The 25,454-nt window shown below is 43.0% G+C and overlaps 2 protein-coding genes across 2 annotated transcripts in view; one reads left to right on the forward strand and one right to left on the reverse strand.

Annotated features, from left to right (window-relative positions):
• The window catches only part of LOC133032552 (uncharacterized), a 49,579-nt gene that overhangs the window by 19,331 nt on the left and 4,794 nt on the right, over positions 1-25,454 (forward strand). The gene's annotated exons all lie outside the window — the stretch shown is intronic.
• Positions 20,736-22,849, reverse strand: LOC133031659 (uncharacterized). Its single transcript, XM_061105164.1, has 3 exons — positions 22,108-22,849; positions 21,780-22,019; positions 20,736-21,707 (listed from the first exon to the last, which is right to left on the reverse strand). The coding sequence occupies exons 1-3, from the start codon at positions 22,847-22,849 to the stop codon at positions 20,929-20,931; spliced, it is 1,761 nt and encodes a 586-aa protein (XP_060961147.1). The 3' UTR covers positions 20,736-20,928.

Here is a 25,454-nt window from a genome sequence, read left to right on the forward strand (position 1 = left end):
TTATTTTAATTGATTATTAGTTATTAGTTATGGTTCTCAAATATCTTAGACTATTTAAGATATTTGCTCTTGAACTGTATCTTTTTTTTTTGGAAAAAATTCTCAACCACCAAGAATATATATATTACGTACTGAGAAGCATCTGATAAATTCTGAATACAACTAGGATAACTCAGTCACCAAATAGTGCTAGAGGACGCTGTATAACCACTTTAGCTAAGGTGTGGACAACGACATTAAAATCTATAAGACATGCATAAAACAAACACCTAATATATGAGATTTAGGTAGTGAGAAAATGGTTTTAAAGCTTTGGCATTCATAAATATGAGATTGGAGGAAGGAGAAGAAACTATACCCAAAGGCAGAAACACTTTGAAGGCATTTCAAATTAGGTGTAAATTAATACATAAAATTCAAGCAATGATCTAATATATTGATTTTCAAGTTTTCCATTTTCTCTCTGAATACTCCCATGAGTGAGTTGTTGGTTATCCAACTGTGAGTTTTGTTTCTCGTTCGTTTTTTTGCGTTTTTGGTGCCATGGCTGAGAAAAGTCTTACTAAGGGTCCTATGGACACAGGCGAGAGTTCGCTGGCCAACGACAACATTGAAGAGCTACGGTTACAGTTCATTGAGGATGCCTCACTGGAGTTAGAGGCTAATCTGGAGATTAATGAAGAAGTTTCAAAGACAGGGGTCATGGCTTCTTTGGTTGGTTCTCACAACCTTTCCAAGGGTCGGGTGAAATAAATTCTCACGGGCATTTGGTCCATGATTGGGAACTGGAGAATCAAAACGATGGAACAGGGGCTGTGGGGATTTTTCTTCGACAACTTGACTGACAAGGAAGAGATTTTAAACCGGAGACCGTGGATAGTGGCGGGTCAGCTTTTAAACCTCCGTGAATGGCCATCTGATGGTTACTGGCAGGGTGTGCCCATGAATAAAGCTGTGTTTTGGGTTGAAATACACGGGCTTCCAACCCCTTTTCTAGCAGCTCAGAACTCTGCGGTTATAGGAGCTAAGGTGGGTGAGTTTATCGAAGGGGATGGAGCGGACAACAGAGTAATCGCAAGGAGGGGTTTTTTGAAGCTTAAGGTAGATATCAGAGTTGACCTTCAACTTCCGGCCAGATTTTATCTTAGTATCACCAGAGGAAGGCGTGAATGGATACAGTTCAAGTATCGCAAACTCCCAAAGATTTGTTTTAATTGTGGATACCTGTCCCATGACAGCAGTGGCTGTTCTAAGGCCCGAGATTTTGCCTATCCTCTGGTAGGAGAGGCTGTCCCCCTTTACGGACCTTGGATTAAGGCCTCTGTTCCAATTCGAAGTTGTTTTGATACGAGAGGCCCTACCCTTATCCGTCATCTCGGCGGCCGGCCGAAGTCACTTTCAAGAATTTCGAATAATCAAGCCGTGGGTACGAATATCAGGGACGTGCATGGTACTGTTGGTAGTGGTGCGGCCTCAACGGGTACGAATGATGAACGTACAAATGCCAAGACACCTGGCATGAATGCAAAGGAGACAACTGTAAAGTTGGTTGGTGGGTTTAATATGGAAAACGTGGCTCATCCCATGAATAATTTAGGCTGAAATCCTGATGATAATAGGGTCATTTTAAGTATGATGCCCAATGTGGGCCCGGTGGTGCCCCAAATACTTGAAATACCCCATAATGAGATTTGCAAGTCCAGAACTCCCCATATTCACCCGAGCCCACTATTATTTCTGGGCCGCTAATTGATCCTTTGGGGAAAGTGACTAATATCCCTCACAATGAAGGCAAGCCCATTTCAAAAGAAACCAATTGGTTTCATTCTACAGATGTGTCTGTGCTCAGGGAATTGGGTTCTAAGAAAAGAAAGGCAGTGGGAAATGTTTCTCCTATTCTGATTCAGGCAGACGACTCTGTCACTGGCGACAATGAAGTTTCAAAGACAAGGGAAGTGGGAGGCACTTTCTCCATTGGTTCTTCATCGCCTGTAGCTAAAGCAATAACTCCAAAAAAATCTAGGAGTCGTAAAAAATCTCACACAAGGAGCAAGGGAGTACGAGGAGAAGATTCAGCTGAGATCATTCAAATCCCTTCAGGTACAGATGTTAATTGTGTTTCTGAGATTGGAAATATGTTGTTCGAAGTTAAAATTGACCAAAATTTTCAAGTGGGTGACGAGGCGGCCCTTACCATGCCCCCCACGTCCCCATGAAAGCCCTATCATGGAATTGCCAAGGTCTTGCGAGACCCTCGGCAATCCAAGCTATCTCAGCTTGGGTAAAGAAGTGGCAAGTGGATTGTGTTTTTCTTATGGAGACAAAAATCGGGGAAAACCAAATGAGAAACATTTGTAAGACTCTTCATTTTGATTATGGTAGTTATATACCTTCAGTAGGCATTGGCGGTGGGTTTTTTCTGTTATGGAATAAAGGTATTAATATCACGGTGCTTAAGAAGTTTGATTCGGGGTTCTCCTGTTGGGTGAAAGACCATGGCTCACAAATTTCGTGGCATCTGTTTGCTATCTATGGTACGCCTTATGCCGATCACAAGAATGAATTTTGGGAGGACTTGGCAGATCAAATAAATGGTTGTAATGGCCCTTGGGCTCTTATGGGGGACTTGAATGTTATTTTGGCTAAGGAGGACAAGTCGGGGGGCGTGCTTTTGCCTATCGTGACGGTTCTGTTCTGAGAAATTTTATGTTTTCCACGGGTGGTGTCGATCTGGGATTTAGTGGGTGCAAGTATACTTGGCAGAACAAAAGAGGTTTCGTTCGGTTGGTGAAGAAAAGAATTGATCGTGTGATAGTTGACACAAGCTGGATGAACTTATGTCCAAAAAGGGGAGTTCGTAACCTTCCGATCATTAGCTCTGACCATGGAGCCATTTTGCTTGACTCATGTGCCTTTAAGCCTAGAGGGTCTAGGCCTTTCAAGTTTTTCGAAGCCTGGTTCACTGACCCTTCCAGCTTGGATGTTATTAAAGATGCGTGGATTAGTATGGATCCGTATGAGAAGAATTCTGTGCTAATGAGTAAATTGGTGAAAACTCAAAATGCTTTACGTTGGTGGAGCAGGAACATCTTTAGGGACTGTGATGTTAGAATCAAACAATTGGAACTTGAGCTCCAAACTCTTCAATCCAAAGAGGCTCATGATGTGGATGTGGTTGCTGAGAGAAGGGTCCATGATTCTATCGTTGATCTTTGGCATCGTAAGGAATCAATGTGGAAGCAACGTTCTAGGGAACTTTGGCTCAGTCAAGGAGATATAAATTCCTCTTTCTTCCATGCCTCTACTTTGGTTAGAAGAAAGAGGAATCATATATGGAATCTAAAGAATGCTAGTGGGCAACTATGCTCCAGGGAAAGTGAAATGGGGTGTATCATGAATGATTACTTTAAGAAATTGTTCTCTTCTAAGGGGGAGGTTCTATACACCGGGTTGGAAGATCTAATCAATCCTTCGATGTCTTTGGAAGAAAATACCATGCTTTCGACCATCCCGGATTTTGAGGAGATCAAATCCCATGTTTTCCTAATGCATCCTCTCAAAGCTCCGGGACCTGATGGTTTTTCTGGGTGTTTCCACCGAAAGTGTTGGGATTTCGTTGGCAAGGATGTGGTGAATTGCGTTCAAAAGTTCTTTCGTACTGGGGTCATGAGTCCGGGATTGAATCACACTTTTATCTGCCTTATCCCTAAGGGTATCAACCCTGACAGTGTGGATCGTTTTCGGCCTATCGCCCTCTGCAACTCTATGTACAAAATTATTGCACGCATTCTAGCTCAATGACTCAGGGTGGTTCTGGACTCTTTGATTGCCCCTACGCAATCGGCCTTTCTCCCAGGAAGGTGGACTGCGGAGTCGTCTATCCTCACCCAGGAGATTGTGGATGTTATCAAAAAGAAGAAAGGGAAAGGGGGGCTTATGGCTTTAAAGATGGATATGAATAAGGCCTATGATCGTATGGAATGGCGTTTCCTTGAGAAAGTTCTTCAGTTGTTTGGTTTCAGTCCGACGATCACTAGTTTACTAATGTGCTACGTGACTTCGGTGTCTTATGCCATCCTACTAAATGGCAGACCTTTGCATAAATTTGTCCCGGGGAGAGGGCTTCGCCAAGGGGATCTGCTATCCCCTTATTTATTCTTGATTTGTAATGAAGTTCTGTCTCGGCTCATCTTCCAAGAGCAATGTAAGGGTACAATTCATGGTATTCGGGTGTCTCGGAATGCGCCTGAGGTCTCCCATCTCATGTTCGCGGACGATACTATTCTCTTTTGCAGAGCCAATACCTCTGAAGTGGAAACTTTAATGCAGTGCGTTGGAAAATATGAAGATTGGTCCGGCCAAATGTGTAGCAGACAGAAATCGAGTCTCCTTGTGTCCAAGAATTGTCAACCGGGTTTGAAAGCCGCCATTCAAAGGATACTGGGGGTTGGAAACATTCAATCTAATGAAAGGTATCTGGGCAACCCATTCTTATTTGGTCGCAGTAAAAGAAGGGATTTCAACTTTATTAAATTAAGAATGTGTGAAAGGCTGGAAGGTTGGAGACTTAAGCATCTATCCAAGATTGGTAGGATGACTTTTATTAACTCTGTTGCCCTTTCTATGCCCTCTTATTCTATGTCGACATTCAAAATTCCAAGGCTTTCTTGTATGGAATTGGACTCCATTGTTAGGAGATTTTGGTGGATTGGATCGGTTGATTCCAACCGTTTTCTTGCTGTTAAGTCTTGGAATGCTCTCTATCAGCCCAAGCAAAGAGGGGGTCTTGGTTTTCGTCGGTTTGAGGATATCAATGACTCTTTACTCTCAAAACTGGCTTGGCAGCTTGCTTCTAAAGAAGATCACCCTTGGTGTTATGCTATGAAAGCCAAATATTTCCCCAGGGAGTCTTTCTGAAGTGTCTCGGGAAAAAATTCAGATAGCTTTGTGTGGAAAGGAATTTTAAATGCTAGAGACATTGTGGCTAATGGTTCTTGCTCGATTATCGTTAACGGGGAAAGCATCGACATTTGGTGGAAACTGTGGATTCCATGGATGAATTATGGTGAATTTCGGGCAGTCATGGAGAATGTTAGAACCATTGCCCCCGGGTTAACTTGCGTGGCCGATTTATTGTACCGCAGATCGAGAAGTTGGAACATTGGTTATCTTCGGTTTCTCTTTGGGAATGTGTTGGGTGAGGAAATTGGTAAAATTCAGATTGTAAAGAATGGAGAAGATGATTTTATAGTTTGGAAGAATTCCAAATTGGGGAACTTCTCTGTTAAAGGGGCCTATTGGGACGCTCAACTTCACAGGTTCGGGGATGCGAATCATCTTTGGGGCTGGATTTGGAATGCCAAGGTCCATCCTCATGTCAGCATGATGCTATGGCGAGTCTGTGCCAAAGCTCTGCCTACTGGGGACATCTTCAATCAACCGAATCACAACAACTGTTGCTTCTGTGGTGCCTCTCTCGAGAGTCCTATGGACTTGTTTGCTATGTGCTCCTTTGCCAATGCCTTATGGTTTGGCTGCCCCTTCCCTATGTGAATAGATACCAAACAAATGACAGTGTAGCAGGTATCCTTCGAAAGTTGTGTGAAGGAGTCGACGAGGATTTACGATGTAAAATGCTTTGCTGTTATGCAGTTCTGTTCGACACCATTTGGAATACCAGGAACAGAATCATTCATGATAACGATGTGGTTTGGAGTGTAGATCAGGCACGAAGAGAGATCCACAAGAGGTATCTTGAATTTTCCTCTGTCTTTGCTTCGTGTCTTTCGGGTCCAGGGGAAGTTTCTGATACGAATGTAAGTCTCCATATCTCTACCAATTTGGTGCTTGTTGTGGATGGTTCTTTCTCCAATGGCAGGTATGGGTGTGGTGCTCTGGCCTTTCGAAACGATTCATCAGACTAGTTCTTTTGTTCCTCCTATGGTGCTTGCGGCAGTGCTTTGGCTGTAGAATTGGAAGCCATTCTTTTCGGTATCAAGTGGGCGTTGGACACTGGTTGGGATAGAGTCTCGATCACGTCCGATTTTATGCAATTGGTTAATGCTTTCCGAGTCAAGAAGCCTCTTGATTGGCAACTAGCTGCTCAGTTCTTTTCTATTTTAAATATAATGAACTCTTTTACTACTTGTTGTGTTGTGTTTGTCAAAGAAAACAATATCACTTTTGTGGATGAACTTGCTAAGAATGCTAGACATTCTCAAAGCGGTTCTTTGAACTGTAAAGGGGAGGGATTTCCCCCTGTGAATCCCACTCTCTTTTGGTGTTAATCTATTTCGAACTGAGGTTCCTTTTCAAAAAAAAAAAACACCTTTAAAACTCTTACAAAGATTACCAATTTCATCTAAGACAAGACTCAAACAAAAAATGAGAGAAATTTTGTTCACCACTTTTGTACAACATTCAAGTAATCCACTATGCTCCTTAAACTATTGTTACTACTAAATCATATTTTTTGAATTTTTTTACCCGTAAATAATTCTCCTCGAACTATATATATTCACAATGTTAAAAATATATATGACTCTTGATCATTTTATCTCATGTGTCTAACAAAATATTGATGTGATTAATAGATCATTGCCACATAAGCATCACAGGTATAATTTAAATAAAAACTAATTTGAAAATTAAAAAATCTATTCTCTTATCAATAATTAATAAAAAAATTAAAATTAGTTTATTTGTATTTATTGTTATAATTAATAAGAAAATATATTATTTTAATTTTAAATTATACATGTAGCGCTGATATAATAATAACACATTAACCACATAATTTTTTTTGCTTGACAACCACATTAACATTTTATTAGTCACGTGTAAGCATGGTAAATTGTTTATGAGATTTTTTTCTTCAAACTTGAGATCTACTCTTTTCGAGAAGAGGTATGAAACTAATAGATTATGCCTATAATCACGTCAAAAAAAAAAATTTGACAACTAAAAAATTTAATGAAACACAATTTAATATTTATAATAGCTTAAGAGGTAAAAATTCTATTACAGAAATGCATATAAAAATGGGAGACTGTATGCTATTAATTAATATTTGGATATTATTACAGCAATTGTACTTTGAAAATAATATATAAAAAATTAATATATTCTTTAATGAACATGAACTTTCACAAAGCAAACCTTTTGACAAATTAAATTGGGAAATGAATACATAATATTAATAAGAGATATAATGCCCTAGATAAAAAACATATTGGCAAGAATATTGGTCAAATTCTGGATTTTTTTTTTGGTAAGGAATCTTGAATAAAAGTTTTGTTTGTAGTTTCAAGACTTGTTTCTTTCTATTTATAGATTATACATGTTATATTTTTGGTTAATCTATAAATCTTCTACTGTTGTAGCCTTTGAGAAGTGTTACATCACCAAAAAAATAAAAATAAAAATTAAGATTCTAAAAAAGGGAATTCTCTATTGAAAGTAGTAAAAACAGCCTAGAGAATCTAATAACACCATTATTATTAGTGACCAATCAATAGTCATTCTTTGCCATATATATACACTTGTATATAGTCACAATATTAGTGATGACACAATTAGAAAAATTTACTTCTTGCTAGCTACCTCATTTCTTTAAACAATTTCTTGATGTAACCAGTAGTGCATTGATTAATTTAACAAATTTAAGAATTTAGAGAAAAAAAAATACAAACATAACAATCTAATGATAAATTAGGATTATATAGATTTTTGGAACTTATAATAAATACTAGATATTACGTGTCAAGTCACGTATGTTAATTTTATTTTAGTTTTAGTTTTTTTTTAATATTATAATTTTAAAATTAATAACATTCAATGTAGTGATAATCATTGAAATTTGAAAACATAATAGTGATTTAAATAAAAATAAAAATTACTATTATATTTTGTAATAGTAATTAAAAAAAAAATTATTATTCGTCCTAAATTTAATAATAAATTAAATTTTGAATAGATTGAAATTGTTAATGTAAAGACCGCCTATGAATAGTACTTTGTATTATTAATTATTTAGGGTTTATGTATGAGAATTTTATTATTATTGATAATAATACAATTATGTGAATTTATTTGAGTTCGTATGTATTTATTATGCTATTTTATGTTTAATTATCCAATTTCTGTGTTTGTGTTCGGAAGCGGTGGAAAGCGACGTTGGGGCCTTTAGAGAATTATATTATATGATTTAGAATATTATCGGGGTATTATTGTTTAATAGTAGAGGCGTTAGAATTTTCGGGGATTAGTATTTGACCAAATTGCCCTTAAGTTGTTTAGTATTGATATTTTAATTGAAGGGTAAATGGGTCTTTTTACTTTAGTGTCTTGGCTTTTAGTGGAAGTAGAAGCTTCCTTTAGTTAATTTATACAGATAAATAATAATAATAATAGTTTAAGGAGGAAGAAGTTAGTGTGAATTGATGTTCAAGCTTGGGAATTTTCCCTTCTCCCTCTCTCTTTCGTGCACCCTAGAAAACCCAGCAAGAAAAGGGTTTGGATTGCTGTTTGCTTAGTCTTCCTATTCTCTTGAAGGAGAATTTGTATAAGGTATGATTTCCTAGTCTTTTTCTCTTTGCTTCTAGTTAGTATAAGGTTAGGTTTTGAGGTTTAAATTAGGATCTTTGGTTCTGTAGCTATAGTTGTTATTTGAATTTGATTTCTGTTGTTTAGGTGAGTTTAATTGAGTTGTTTCTTGCTGTCCTTGTTGGTTGTAGTAAGGTTTTGACAAGGTTTGAGTTTGAAAACTCAAACCTTGACCTCTAATGGTGTTTTTGAAAATTGAATGAATTGTTGAGATTTGTTGCTTGGATCTGGTCTATTTTAGTGCATACAGGTGTTCTGGAAAGTATTGGAAAGTTTGGGATTAATTTGAGTTGTGGGGGTCGGATTTTTGGTTCCCAGACCAGAACCGGAATTCCGGTTCCTGGGAGCCTGCGTCAACCGGTCGACCGGTTGGTCCCAGGAACCGGACTTCCGGTTGGGAACCGGCCTGCCGGTTGGGGGTTTTTCCCGAGCCCTAGTTTTTCCCGTTTTTAAGTAATTTAGGGTATTGGCATCCTTTTCATCGATAGGGTTAAGCTTAGTTTGTATTTTAAATCCTCGATAAGTAGTTTAGCGAGTCACTCATCGAATTTTGAATATTATGGTTTAGGGCCCTGTAAAACGTTGAGCTGCGCTTCCACTCAGCCGACCGCAAGACACTTGAGCACGGAACGAGGTAAGATAGCGTAAGAATATATATATATGAATGTTTATGCTTGTTCTGGATGTTAATGTAACTACGGTGTTACCAACACGAGTACCCAGGGTACGTCGTGTTCGTGGTACAACACCTAGTAATTCTCGGGAGTACACTTAGGGCTCTACCAACACAAGTACAGAGTTGGTACTTTAGTGCATTTGGTATAGAAGTCGTACTACCCTTAAGAACGTTCTTAATCATTTGGCGAGCTTCGTTGTTAAGCTCAGGGCAGCTTGATCATAAAGCTGGCAGCGTGCTACTTTTATATTTCTTGCATATCTTACTGAGTCTGTTGACTCATCAGTTTGCTACCTTGTGTAGGTAAAGGAAAAGCAAAGCTGGAGGAACAGTGAGGTGGAACTCGGCATGATTGTACATATTGCGGCAGTGCAACCTGGAGGGTTTCGGTTTACAAATATTTTGGAGTCTGTATTTTGAAGATGCATGTCCGCAAAACTTTAAAAAAAAAAAATATAATATATATGTATATGTAATAATTAGTACTTTTAACCTAAATTTTGATACTCGGGATCCCGATCCATATGGTTATTAATATATAAATTATTAAAGTTAATTTCCGAGTTTATTATTATTAAAATACGGGCGTTACAGTTTGGTATCAGAGCCACTGGGTTGTCCACTGAAGACCGTCAAGATATGTACAATCAAGGCCAGTGTCGAGTTCAACTCACGGTTCCGTAAGCTTTATTTCTTTTTGCAAACTATTTAAAGATATGTTGTGTTGTATATATGATTAAATAAGATCTTTTAAATGTTAATTGCGGTCTTGAAAGTATTTTGACCACTGTCTGACCTACGTGCCTTGTGGGTTCGCAGGCTAAGTCCTAAATAATGGACGACCAGCGAAACGTTAGAAGGCAGGGTGAATTGGTTGAGACCGGAGGTGGTCGGGGTGGTAGAAATCCCCAAAACCCCCGTGGACGCGGTAGAGGCCGCGATCGAGTTCCGAGAGGTGGACAGGAGAATCCACCTCAGGCCCCTGTTGATTGGGAACAAAGGTTTGCTGAGATGCAAACTAGAATTGAGCAACAAGAAGAAGAGATCCGACGACTCAGGCAACGGGATGTCCCTGTTGAGCCTCCCCTGCAACCGGCTGTTGCAGTTCCTGCAGCCCCTGCGATGCCAGCTGAGCAACATGTTGCTGGTAACCGCATGGAGCCTTTATATGAGAGGTTCAGAAAGCAAGCGCCTCCAGTATTTCTGGGAGGCCCTGATGTTCTTAAGGCTGAGCAGTGGTTGACTGTGATCGAAAGAATACTGAATTTTATGGGAATAGCTGGAAATGATAGGGTGGCATGTGCCACGTTCCAATTTCAGGAGGATGCCCTGATTTGGTGGGAAATGGTATCCCTTACTAGGGATGTGACCAGAATGACCTGGGAGGAGTTCCGGGAATTGTTCAATGCCAAGTATTACAACGAGGCGGTCCGCAGTGCAAAGCGGAAGGAATTTATTGAGTTGGTACAAGGTGAGAGTATGTCAGTGACCGAGTATACCACCAAGTTTGATCGCTTGGCTAAGCTAGCCTCCGGAATTGTACCGACAGACTTCAGTAAGAAAGAAAAGTATTTGGTCAATGAATGCCAAAATCGGACATGACCTGGTTATTACAACGAGTGATACAACGACTTATGCAGAAATGGTTGATAAGGCTCTTCGAGCAGAAGGGGCAGTGAAATTCTTACAAGAAACTCGAGAGTCTTCTGGTGTTGGTGGGGTTACTACTCTCCCTATGTCGGGTCCTGAAAAAGAGAGTGGGGGTTCTACCCTTGAACAGAGGAAAAGAACTTTTCCATCTTCAGGAAGTTCAGGGCAAGGTAAAAGGTTTCGAGGAAACCAGAACAGAGGGGGACGTCAGACTTATTCTTATCCTGAGTGCCCGCGTTGCAAGAAGCATCATCCTGGAGCTTGTAACCGGAGAGCCTGTTTTCAGTGTGGTTCGGTGGGACATCTCAGGAAAGACTGCCCTCAGTTGAAGAAAGAGGAACCGAAGCCCGAGGTCAAACCTGTATCTGCTCCTGCTCGTGTTTTTGCTATAACTCAGGCAGATGCCGCCGCCCCTTCGCGTAGTTACAGAGTCGGCCTTCTAATCAATGGTTTTGCTTATCTTGTTTTATTTGATTCGGGTGCTACTCGGTCTTATGTGTCATCAAGACTTCTTGATCGCCTTGATAGACCTAGTGATATTCTCGAGACGGGGTTTGGAACCCTGTTGCCTAATGGGGAATTAATTATTTCAAGAAAGTGGATTAGGTCGCAATAATTAGACTTGAAGATAGAGAATTGAGTGCTGATCTCGTGGAGTTGCCATTGGCCGAATTTGACATTATATTTGGTATGGACTTTTTGTCTAAATACTCTGCTAGTATTGATTGTAAACGGAAAATGGTGACTTTTGAACCGGAAAATGAGGAACCTTTTGTTTTTGTTGGCTCGGTCCAAGGTTCTCGTGTCCCAAGAATCTCAGCGTTGAAAGCTAGGGATTTATTACGAGACGGATGTGTTGGTTTTCTGGCAGTGGTAGTGGATTCCAGTAAACCTGTGTTACTTGGACCGAAGAAGTTAAAGTGGTTAAGGAATTCTGGATGTATTTCCGGAGGAATTGCCGGGATTACCACCTCGGCGGGAGATAGATTTCATCATTGATTTAATTCTGGAGCGAACTGTTTCCAAGGCACCCTATCGAATGGCAACTGCCGAATTAAAAGAACTAAAGATACAACTCCAAGGGATGTTGGATCTAGGGTTTACTCGACCTAGTGTGTCACCTTGGGGAGCCCCTGTGCTATTTGTGAAGAAGAAAGATGGAACTCTTCGGATGTGTATTGATTATCGGGAGCTGAATAAGTTAACCATTAAGAACAAATATCCTCTCCGCCCGTAATCTGACGATTTGTTTGACCAACTTCAGGGCAAGACTGTATTCTCTAAGATTGACTTGAGGTCTGGGTATCATCAATTGAGAATTCGAGAAGAGGATATCCCGAAGACAGCTTTTCGAACCAGGTATGGTCACTATGAATTCCTGGTTATGTCTTTTGGGTTAACAAATGCACCTATAGCCTTTTATGGATCTCATGAATAGGGTATTCAAGGATTTCCTCGATAATTTTGTAATTGTATTTATCGATGATATTCTTGTGTACTCTCGGTCAGAAGCAGAGCATGAGCAACATCTTCGAATGGTTCTGCAGCGGCTTAGAGATCATAAACTCTATGCAAAGTTCAAAAAGTGTGAGTTCTGGCTGTCACAAGTGTCTTTTCTGGGGCATATTGTTGGAAAAGACGGAATTATGGTTGATCCAGAAAGATTGAAGCAGTGAAGAATTGGCCTAGACCTAAAACAGTCACTGAAATTCGAAGTTTTCTCGGTTTAGCGGGTTATTATCGACGTTTTGTGGAAGGATTTTCCAAAATTGCGATGCCGTTATCCGAGTTAACTAGGAAAAATCAGCGATTTATATGGTCAGATAAGTGTGAAAAGAGTTTTCAAGAGCTGAAGCAACGATTGATTACAGCTCCTGTTCTAGCCTTGCCTTCTGATCAAGAAAAGTTTGTGGTGTATTGTGACGCTTCAAGGCAGGGTTTAGGCTGTGTGTTAATGCAAGCAGATAAAGTCATAGCTTATGCTTCTCGGCAATTGAAAGATTATGAGCAGCGTTACCCAACTCACGACCTAGAACTTGCAGCAGTGGTGTTCGCCTTGAAAATTTGGCGACATTACTTGTATGGTGAAAGGTGTGAGATCTATACTGACCACAAGAGTCTCACGTATTTCTTTACTCAGAAAGATTTGAATATGAGACAGAGAAGGTGGTTAGAATTGGTAAAAGACTATGACTGTGAAATCCTGTATCATCCTGGAAAGGCAAATGTTGTGGCTGATGCTTTAAGCAGAAAAGGACCTGATCAGATATCTAACATGGTTATGATTTCCTCTCAGCTAGCTTCAGAAATGACAAAAGCAAACATTGAGTTGGTAACTGGGGAATTATTTAATCTGACACTTCAGTCAGATTTGTTGGAAAGAATCAGAATGGCTCAGTTAGAAGATTCAGAATTGACTAAGATTCGAGAAGATGTCTTAGCAGGCAAAGCTAAAGACTTCTCCATTTCTGACAATGGAATGTTGCTGTTTAAAGCACGTGTGTGTGTCCCTGATTTCAGTGAGCTTAAAAAGGAAATTTTAGGAGAAGCTCATACTACCCCTTACTCGTTACATCCAGGAACCACCAAAATGTATCAAGATTTAAAACCCTATTTCTGGTGGTACGGGATGAAGAGGGATGTAGTGGACTATGTCACTAAATGTGTTATAGTGAGATTTCTCTCACTTAGAAACTCGAGACCAGACCCCTCTTTGAAGGACACGTGTATCCAGACTTCCAGTGAAGGCTGAAATGTCCAGGGGAGACTTCTCGAAGTTTAGACCTCGCCCAGGATAAAACCAATGGGGCCGAGGTATCATGATGCGACTTAATTCATACCGCATAACCGTAATCCTCATCATACAGGGTAGACCCAGCTCGCATATGTCAGAACATGTGCGAGTACCTCCCTCTATACCTCCGCGGCAAGTATAGAGGCCAATGCCCTATGATGCAGTTTTGGTCCCAATGACCCAATAGCCCTAACGGACCAGTGTAAGTTCGCATGTCCAGATGCTACCAACTTCAGCATGCGACGTCCGTATCGAGCGATCACCTAAGGACGCAGGCGTTCCAAACGTACGTGCGACCCTACGAACTCAACAGACGGAACACGAACGGTCAACTCGCAGATGCGAAGGACGCATACGTTGATGAGTTCAGTAACTGTCATATATTTATTAATGTTAACGTTGTCTGAGTTTAATCATGACAATTCAATGTGTAAATAATGGATTAACAATAAATGTGATCCTCATGTAACCGATTGGGCACCTGCTTTGTATATAAAGGGGTGATCCACCATGAAAATGCACCTACGAATCCCTTGCTACAGTGGACTAAGCAGAACAAAATCTGACTGAACCACTATATTTCATTGTCTTCTGTATTTTTTCCAGCTTTATTGTCTGTTATCGCATTGCATATTGGAGTACTCGCCGTTTTAGGTTGAATACTCGCATTTATCATCTCTCAAACAATTCTATCTTTTACCAGCTAAATTACATTTCTTGGTGTTGTGAAATTCTAGTAACAACATTTGGCGCCGTCTGTGGGAAACGATTGTAAGATTTTATTTACCTCAAAGAACATCACTCAACATGGCTGGAAATCACGCTAACAGAGCTAACAATGAATCCATCAACATTGGAACGATGAACGTACCGTTGCCTGGGACCGGAGTGCCGCCTGTAGACGTCATCAACGGCGGGGTAGGGAGGAGCAGCATCAGACCACTCAACCTGTTTCCAGAAACAACTGGTCCTCAAGCTGGAGGCGCATCCACACCGCCGGCAACCATGCACTTTCCCCCTGTCACCCCGGCGGTCGTGTCCGAAGGAATAGTCCAGCTCACGACTGATCAATACGCTGCAATCCAGGATCAGCTGCGAGCACTACAAGCCGAAGTAGACGGACAGAGTCGCGCTCGACACCCTCCTCGGGTCCCTGCCGTTCATAATGAAAACCCTCAGGTAACAGTTTCTCGACGTCAAACTAACCGTGTACGCAGGGAGCGAAGAACTGATCCTGAAATCTTGGATTTAAATCACCCAACGTCGAGAGACCAATATGCAAGGTTGCCTAACCAGAGCACGCGAACCGACGAGGATCCCGAGCGCCGCAACCCTCGCAGTCGTCATCTTCGAGATAACGACGCGGAATCAGCCTCTTCATCCTCGCATAACCGCACTCCAAGCAGATATACGAGGTCTGGCTCTGTGCAAACACAGCAGGGAGGACGCTACCGTGTACACCGAGGTGATCTGCGTGATCACCTCAATGCAGGTAGCCTTTAGGGCGCGCTCCCGCGGCCCGCGCAACACAGAGACACTCCATGATCCCCATATGGGCGATCAGGGTGTCAACGCAGTTGCCAACCCGCCTATCGCGCCGATCGCGACCACAGGGATTAACGTCCCTTCAAACCTTGCCGCAGTGGCTGCGAGCCCCACTGTTGTAGCGACTCCACCTCCTGCGACAGGAGGAATCGATCAAAGTATGCTTCTGCAAGCTTTGAAAATGCTCGAACAGCAGCGTAAGCCCGTATACAAGCTGCACGGCACCTCGCCGTTTACCGCAGAAGTGCGACAGGCCCAACTTCCAAAGGGATTCCGTTTGTCTGAATCCCTCAAGTATAAAGGTACATCTAATCCGTTAGACTACCTAGAGAAATTTAACACCATAATGGAAGTGGACCAGGTGCCGCAACTCGCGAAGTGTCGCATTCTCGCGGCTACGCTCGAAGAGAATGCCCATGATTGGTTCACCCAATTGCCAGAGGCATCGATATCGACATGGGAGAACTTCGTCGATCTATTTCTCACACACTTCCAGGCCACGATGACGTATAGGCCACCCTATACGACTTTGGCAAACATCAAGCAAGAATCTGGTGAGTCTTTGCAGAATTATTTCAAGCGTTTTAACGCTGAGGTAACGAAAGTTGAGAAGGCTCCCGAGTCTTCGCTTGTGTGCATGTTAATAACAGGTGTCCTGCCAAGAACCGACTTCTGGAAAGAGCTGCAGGCTCGAAGGCCAGAATCCTTGGTAGAATTCTTCGCCATGGCCGAACCTCATAAGAGAATCGAGAACTCCCTGGCGGAATTAGAAAAGGGCAAGAACAAGAGGCGATCACCCATACCGCGGGCGCGATCCCGCAGTCCCGCGAGGAAAGAATTCTAGGGGCCGAAGCCCCAGAAGACGCAGTCCACGCAAACCGCGGAGCCCGAAGTTGGCTAAGTCGCCACCTAAAAAGGAGTCCTCGCCCAAAAGAAAAGGAGGACCTCGCTTCGTCAACTATACTGAACTCGCCGTCCCTCGAGACCACATCTATGCGGTTGAGGAAAGGAACGGCGTCTTCAAGAAGCCGCCCCCCATCAGGGGAAATCGCGATCGAAGAGACCCCAAGAAGTTCTGTAAGTACCACAAGGATATCGGTCACACTACCCTTGAATGTTGGGTCTTGCAGGACGAGATTGAAGAATTAATCAGACGGGGAAAATTCGATAAGTATAGAAGAAACGAGGAAAGTCATCCCCGAGCGGATGACAAAGAAGAAAATCAGAATGCGAGTGGCTCTAGAGCACCTCGCAATATCTTGACTATAATCGGAGGACCACACATCGCGGGCGACTCTCGCAAATCCCAAGAGCGGTATGCCAGAGAAGCCAAGGAAAAGCCGCTTACCAACGTGAACAATCTTGGTGAACGGCCAGAGAAGCTCTTCAAGAGAGACTGCGAGGACATTGTCTTCATGGAGAGTGATGCGAGATGGGTCCACCACCCGCATTCTGATGCACTTGTGATAATTGCCAATATAGGTGGAGATAACGTCCATCGCATATTGGTCGACAATGGAAGCTCAGTAAATTTACTGAACTTCCAAGCTTTCAAACAAATGGGGCTACAAGAAAAAGATTTGCGGCCCATGACATCGAGCATCTATGGCTTCACGGGAGATGTCATAGCTATAAGGGGGATGATCAAACTCCCAATCACTTTGGGAACTGCCCCGATAACTGCCAAGTCGATGGCCGACTTCGCAGTAATTGATCAATATTCGGCATACAACGCCGTGATTGGACGGCCGATTCTAAAGGAGATGAAGATCGTAACTTCGATCTATCATCTAACAATGAAGTTCCCCACTCCTTCTGGAGTAGGATCAGTGAGGGGAGTCCAATCTGACTCTCGAGAATGTTACAACGCAGCTATAAAGCTCGCAGAAAAAAGGACGGTGAACGTTATCCACCTTTTGGACGCGCCACCACCTCGCCAGGAGATCCTTCGGATCGAAGAGGTACCGCATATAAACAAACCAGACTTGGATCCGAGAATCCTTGATCACACGGCCGCAGCCCAAGCCGCGGAAGATACAATCGAGGTACCTATAGATCCTATAGACAATAACAAGGTTTTGAAAATTGGTTCTAGATTAAATAAACAATTGCGAGAACAATTAACGACTTTTCTAAAACAAAATCTTGATATTTTTGCCTGGAAACATTCAGATATGGTCGGGATATCTCCACAGGTCATGTGTCATCGCTTGAACATTGACCCCGAAGTGCGAGGTGTCCGACAAAAGCGCCGCAAAATGGACCCCGCGAGGTACCTAGCGCTGAAAGAAGAAGTTGACCGCCTCCTTGCCTGCGGCTTTATACGGGAGTCATTTTACCCCGACTGGTTAGCCAATCCGGTACTTGTACCAAAGCCCAATGGCTCATGGCGTACCTGCGTTGACTTTACAGATTTGAACAAAGCCTGTCCCAAAGACAGCTTTCCTCTTCCTAGCATTGACCAGCTTGTCGATGCCACTGCAGGTCACGCACTTTTAAGCTTCATGGATGCATATTCGGGATATAATCAAATCCCGATGTACGAACCTGACCAAGAACATACCTCGTTCATTACTGATCGAGGACTATACTGTTATAAGGTAATGCCCTTTGGTTTAATAAACGCAGGTGCGACTTATCAAAGGCTAGTGAATATGATGTTCGCAGACCTCATTGGAAAGACAATGGAGGTATATGTTGACGATATGCTCGTAAAGTCGCAACATGCGAAGGACCATATCACGCACCTACAAGCCATGTTCGGCATATTGCGAAGATATAAGATGCGTCTGAACCCCTTAAAATGCGTCTTTGGGGTAGGTTCCGGAAAGTTTCTCGGTTTTATGGTAAATCAACGAGGAATAGAAGCCAATCCTGCGAAGATTAAAGCGTTGGTAGAAATGCCATCACCGACTAAGCCAAAGGAGGTTCAGAGCCTCACAGGCAAAGTTGCGGCTTTAAACCGCTTCATATCCAGATCCTCTGACAAGTGTAAAGAGTTTTTTCAGATCTTGAAGGGTAACAAGAGGTTCCAATGGGATGAGAAGTGCGAGCAGGCTTTTCAGGCGTTAAAGACGCATCTGGGGCAACCTCCAATTCTATCAAAACCGTTGCCCGGCGAGGTTTTGTCAATTTATTTAGCCGTCTCCGAGTATGCGGTCAGTTCGGTACTTGTCCGCGAGGACCAAGGACATCAACACCCTGTATACTATGTCAGTAAGCGATTACTAGACGCCGAGACACGTTACCCTCAGATGGAGAAACTAGCCTTTGCCTTAATAATATCGTCAAGAAAATTGCGACCTTATTTCCAGGCTCACAGCATCGAAGTTCTGACAAACTTCCCCTTAAGGCAAGTTTTAGCGAAGCCAGAGGCATCGGGGAGAATATTGAAGTGGGCCATGGAATTGAGTCAGTTCGATATCAGGTATAAACCAAGAACTGCGATCAAGGGGCAAGCCCTCGCAGATTTTATACTTGAGCTACCGAGAACAGAGATAGCGGTTATAGACGGCGGAAATGACGTCGTCACGACAGGCAAAGACGTATGGACATTGTATGTCGATGGAGCCTCAAATAATGAAGGTTCTGGTAGTGGGATATTGTTAATCAGTCCCAACAATTTCAAGGTACACGCTGCTCTGCGTTTCGAATTCTCTGCATCTAACAATGAGGCCGAGTATGAGGCTTTAATCGCAGGTCTGAAATTGGCCCTCGAGATGAAAGTCGAATACCTACAAGCATTTAGCGACTCTCAAATCGTGGTATGTCAAGTAAGTGGAGAATACTTAGCGAGAGGCGGAAGATTGGTGAAATACTTAGCCATCGTCCGTGAAATCATGCAGAAATTCAAACATATAGTTGTATCTCGAGTACCGCGTACTCAAAATGCCCATGCAGACGCCCTGGCCCGACTGGCCTCCACCAGAGAAGCCGAGTTACTCGACGTAATTCCGGTAGACGTATTGTCACATCCAACCATAGATCGAGAAACAATCATGGAGATCGATGACGCTCAGGAAATTACCTGGATGAGTCCTATTGTCGCATACCTCGACAAGGGGGTCTTACCTAATGATAAAATAGAAGCAAGGAAATTGCGACAACGAGCAGCCCGCTATGTGATATATGACCAGAGCTTGTATCGCAGAAGTTTTAGTCAACCGCTTCTCAAGTGTATCAGTGGTGAAGAATGCGGTTATATACTGCGAGAAGTACATGAGGGAATTTGTGGCAATCATACTGGAGGTAATTCCCTTGCCTTAAAGATCATGCGGCAAGGATATTACTGGCCAACACTGCGACAAGATGCCCTCACATTTGCAAAAAGGTGTGATAGATGTCAGCGAATAGCCACCTACACGCACAAGCCTCCGAGTAACCTCCATTCTATCACGAGTCCCTGGCCCTTTGCAATATGGGGAATTGATTTAATTGGTGAGTTACCCAAGGGAAAAGGTGGAGTCAAATACGCTGTAGTCGCAGTTGACTATTTCACAAAGTGGGCTGAAGCAAAAGCACTCGCGACTATCACCGCAGTGAAGTTGCGCGAGTTCGTCTACACTTCCATCATCTGCCGTTTCGGCATCCCGCATACGCTCATTTCAGATAATGGAAAACAGTTCGACTGTAAAGAAATGCGGCAGCTATGCGATGATTTGGGGATTAAAAAAGCCTTTTCCGCAGTCGCTTACCCGCAGAGTAATGGACAGACTGAAGCAGTCAACAAAATAATTAAGCACACCCTAAAGGGAAAACTAGAAGATCGCAAAGGGGCATGGCCGGATGAATTACCGCAAGTCTTATGGTCCTACAACACAACCCCTCGATCTACAACTGGCGAAACACCCTTCTCACTTTCTTATGGGTGCGAGGCCATGTTGCCAGTAGAGGTTGGGGCTGGATCCTTGCGCAGAGACGCTTTTGATATCTCGCAGAACAACGAGAATCAGTTGCTTTACCTTGATTTTTTAGAAGAAAAGCGTGATAAAGCACAACTACAAAACGCGGCTTATCAAAAACGAACTGCAAGGTACTTTAACTCGAAGGTTAAGATAAAACCTCTGCGAGTAGGGGACCTGGTCCTAAGAAAAGTAATGCCAAACACCAAAGTCCAATCCCACGGAGTCTTCGGAGACAATTGGGAAGGACCGTACATGATCGCAGATCAAATTGGTGATGCCACTTATCGACTCGCAACACTTGATGGGACCGCGATCCCACGAGCATGGAATAGCGAGAGCTTGAAATTCTATTATCAGTAATATTCGCGTCCTTTGATTCGAGTACTTATACTTAGACATTTATTATTCAATATAATTCCTAAGTATAGGGGCATGTATACCCGCATGTATTACTGATTGTTTGAATAAAAGTGCCTGTTAAGTTTTTTCTACTTTGTTACACCAATTTGTAATTAAAGTCGCATATATATATAATCGCGGTCACACCAAGTTGTGATCAAAGTTGAAAATAAAATCGCAAGTACCCATGTACTGCGTAAATATTAAAATGCATACTATCCCCGCGAGGATAGAAATTTGTCCAAAAAGTAAGAGGAAATTCTTTAAGTACAAAAGTGCGAGTACCCGCGTACCGCATATATAAAAAAAAAATAAGTAAAGCAGCAAAACAAAAGTGAAACTAAGATAGAAAATAATCAAGCAGCGGGAGTAGTCTCATCAGGAGCAGCCTCATCCACGATCTTGCTCACAACTTCATTCTCGACCTCCTCAGCCTGCGCTCCCTCGATTTCATCTGGAAGGTTGCCTTGAGTCCGGGTAGGAGACATCGAGCGAAAGGCTTCAGCCATTTCAGCAGCTTCATCTCCAAGCAGCGAGAAGTCGAAGTCAGGGACCTTAGAGAGAGTAGTATAAATGTAATCAGACACAGCCTGATCATACTGTTTTTTCCCACTCTCTCTCTCAGCCTCTAAGTCGCGAGCCATCTCAGCGATCGTGTCCTGCGACTTCTTGAGCTCGAGCTCCAACTGTTCTTTGGCCCTGTTGGCTTCCTCGAGCTCCTTGTGAAGTTCCTCCATCTTGGCCACCTCCTGCTTCAGCCTCTTTATGTTTTCCTGAAAATGGGCATTCTGCCTCTTCAGCGAGTCAATTTCCTTCGAAGGCGTGGCCACGGCTTTCATAAACAAAGCCACAGATTGTGCGGCCAGTTCAGTTGATCGAGAAACAAGTTCCTCATAAGGAATCTCGGCCAGTAATTTTTCCTGCATAGCCAGGAAGTCGCGAGGACGAACCGGAGAATCAATGACAACCTTCTTCCCCTTATCCTGAGCGGTCTTGGCCAACTTCTTGGAGGAATCTGCAGCGAGCGAAGTCATCACATCGCTCTTCCTCTTCTGTGCGACGACTGGTGAAGATGCCGGTGTCCCACCCTTTTGCTTGATCTTCAGGACAGGGGCAGACTTCAGGAAAGTCATGTCTGCAAACATAAAAGACAGATAAGTAAAAATCACGACTCTACTCATCACGTTATAGCGAAAGGACGAGTTACCTGAAGTTTCTCGAGGAGTTTGTTTGGAAAGCCGTTTATCTATCCGCTCCTGCTGTCTCTCAGATGGTTCTTTATATACTGGCTCCCGTTGAAGACTCGCGTTCTCAGGGATCAGTTTGTGTTCTCGCAATTTGGCAGTCGTACACAGCAATCGCCAGTCGCGATCTTGTACCGGAAGACTCCCGAGAATTTCAGCTACCCCCTTTTTATGAGCGTTAAGCGTTGGTCGAGCTGGTCTATCTGCGATGCCAACAAAAGAACGAGTTAGCAAAAGATCTCGAAAAACAGAGTAACAAACTTTATCTAAGTCAACAAATGTGCGACATACTGGGTCTGCGATTAAAGTCGGTTCTGATCCCAGGAACCTTAAAAACATAGAACCATTTTGACTTCCAATCACCCATATTCGAAACCATCCCCTCAACCCCGTTGATTTCAGAAGTCGCCCATTTACTAAAGCAAAAGAAGCCGTTATGAAGGCCCACGCTCTTTATGTCATAAAAATAACTAAATTCCTCTACTGACGGAGCTCTATGGGCGTACTCCATGTACATCGCATAGAAGGCTAGAACAGTGCGATAACTGTTGGGTGTTAGCTGAAAAGGCGATACGTCATAGCGTCTAAGAATGGCTGCGACGAAAGGATGAAATGGGACGGTTACACCACATCGAAGAATGGGTATTGAGATGACCACGTCCTCCGTGGGGATGATCGCAGGGTTGGTGAACGGAAGATGCGCTCTCTGAGAGGGTTTGGGACTTTGAAACGCAAGCCGCAACAGATTTAACCTCACAAAAGTGGTGAAGTCAGATTTGACGACTCTCGAGACTGAGTCTTCGCATGAGAAAGGCTCGTTCAGTTGGGAGTCGTCAACCGAGTCCGTCCCGCTCCCTTCCGCTTCCTCTTCTTCCCCACCTGACTCGCGGACTGGAGTAGTCCATCCCTCCTCCACCTCCTCGACCTCGATGTCAGGAGCCTGCCTCGTACGGATGAGGTAGTCGCGAGCTGACACTGTGGATTCGCTATCCCGGATATCGATTGCCCCAGGTTCGGTAAGCTCCCGTACCATCTTCTCGATCTCCACAGAAGACATAGGACCTAACTCTATCTCCGCGGCCTCCATTTCGGAGATGTCCGTAGGGAGAAAACTGTCCCTCTCCTGGTCCGATTCCCCGTCAAAGGCGCGACCTCCTGATCCGAGCTGCTGGCTATCCGATAGATCGCTCATCTGAAAGATACAAGATCTTTTCAGCGTGATGAATGTGTGAAAAGATAAAAATAAGTGATCTCACCCGCAGTAAACTATAAAAGTCGCATTCAACAAGAAAGTCAGACTCTGTGCGAAAACTGACCCTTCTATCGATATGCGAGAAGAAATGTAACTATCTTTGGGCGAGTAATTCACGCATCCTCGGTTGTGCGGTATACCTCCAGAAACGGCTGGGCGTATCACAGTGACTCAAGAAGTATGCATTTTCGAGCATAACCCTGAAGTTACTGTGAGACACCCACCGTTTCGAGACAACCTACCAACCAAAGAGTACGATCATTTGAGTATTGACGCACGTCAACAAATGGCTGGGTGTATCTCAGTATCTCAAGGGACATATATTCGAATATATAGCCATTAGAATACTGTGACACACCCACCATTTGGAATGGCAATCAATGCTCTCACCACTCAGCCCGCGACACGAAAAAATCCTAAAAGGTCTAATCAACAGTTAAACAGAAATAAGTTTGGAAACATGCGATTATTCAAGTTGTTCAACCGAACCCTCGCGAGTATTCAAAATGTTCATCCGAATATCCGCGAGCATTCAAATACGTGAATCAGTAGTGATCAGTTTTTGCGATTATGTCAATTTACAGGCCCTACACTATGGTATTTACCCAGTATCATTTACCAAAACACATAAATGCCCACTAGCGTACCCTCCTAAAAAGAGTTTTCCATAAGCACCCAAAACCAGAAACACATTTTCTTCAAAAAACAGAAAACGAAAATGCAGGGATTTAGAAGCTAACCTTTAGTTTCGATTCCTGCGGTTGTTCTTGATCACTTCTGAGAATGAAAATGCGGTGGGAAATGACAGAAAAGTTGGAATGAATTTCTTTTTTCTGGGCTGTATATACTGGGGAGAAGTTAAGAGAAAGGAGGGAAAAATGGGATATTTGATTCGTATCAAAGCGTTTAAATACCCCTATCCCTTATTTATTGGGATTGTGACACGTGGCAACCAGAATGCCTAAGGTCGCCCAATCCAACGGCCAGCTATGGCCACGCCTACACGAAAACCGAAGAGTTTCGTGACGTGGCATCCAAGAGATAATGAAAATTAATCATTACAGCCGTCGTTTTTCGAAACCCTCGATGGGACAACCAAAAGGTCACCTCCTCGTGACAACCTTTCACCTGTCTCTCGAGCAGTAGTTTCCCTCAGTGACCGCTCAAGTCACATCGCGAAACTAGGGGCATGTGTTATAGTGAGATTTCTCTCACTTAGAAACTCGAGACCAGACCCCTCTTTGAAGGACACGTGTATCCAGACTTCCAGTGAAGGCTGAAATGTCCAGGGGAGACTTCTCGAAGTTTAGACCTCGCCCAGGATAAAACCAGCGAGGTATCGCGGATGCGACTTAATTCATACCGCATAACTGTAATCCTCATCATACAGGGTAGACCCAGCTCGCATATGTCAGAACATGTGCGAGTACCTCCCTCTATACCTCCGCGGCAAGTATAGAGGCCAATGCCCTATGATGCAGTTTTGGTCCCAATGACCCAATAGCCCTAACGGACCAGTGTAAGTTCGCATGTCCAGATGCTACCAACTTCAGCATGCGACGTCCGTATCGAGCGATCACCTAAGGACGCAGACGTTCCAAACGTACGTGCGACCCTACGAACTCAACAGACGGAACACGAACGGTCAACTCGCAGATGCGAAGGACGCATACGTTGATGAGTTCAGTAACTGTCATATATTTATTAATGTTAACGTTGTCTGAGTTTAATCATGACAATTCAATGTGTAAATAATGGATTAACAATAAATGTGATCCTCATGTAACCGATTGGGCACCTGCTTTGTATATAAAGGGGTGATCCACCATGAAAATGCACCTACGAATCCCTTGCTACAGTGGACTAAGCAGAACAAAATCTGACTGAACCACTATATTTCATTGTCTTCTGTATTTTTTCCAGCTTTATTGTCTGTTATCGCATTGCATATTGGAGTACTCGCCGTTTTAGGTTGAATACTCGCATTTATCATCTCTCAAACAATTCTATCTTTTACCAGCTAAATTACATTTCTTGGTGTTGTGAAATTCTAGTAACAACAAAATGCTTAACTTGTCAGCAAATCAAAGCTGAGCATCAACGACCGGCGGGGTTACTTCAGCCATTAACACTTCCAGAATGGAAATGGGAAGACATTGCAATGGACTTTGTGGTTGGCTTGCCTAGAACCACAGGAATGTACGATTCAGTTTGGGTTGTGGTGGATCGTTTTACAAAGTCAGCACATTTCTTACCTGTTAAGGTAACCTATTCAGTGGATCAGTATGCTGATTTGTATGTGAAAGAAATTGTCCGTCTTCATGGAGTACCGAAGTCAATCGTTTCAGATAGGGACCCTAAATTTACCTCAAAATTTTGGATGAGT

Source organism: Cannabis sativa, chromosome X, assembly GCF_029168945.1.
Source record: "Cannabis sativa cultivar Pink pepper isolate KNU-18-1 chromosome X, ASM2916894v1, whole genome shotgun sequence".
Lineage (NCBI taxonomy): Eukaryota > Viridiplantae > Streptophyta > Magnoliopsida > Rosales > Cannabaceae > Cannabis > Cannabis sativa.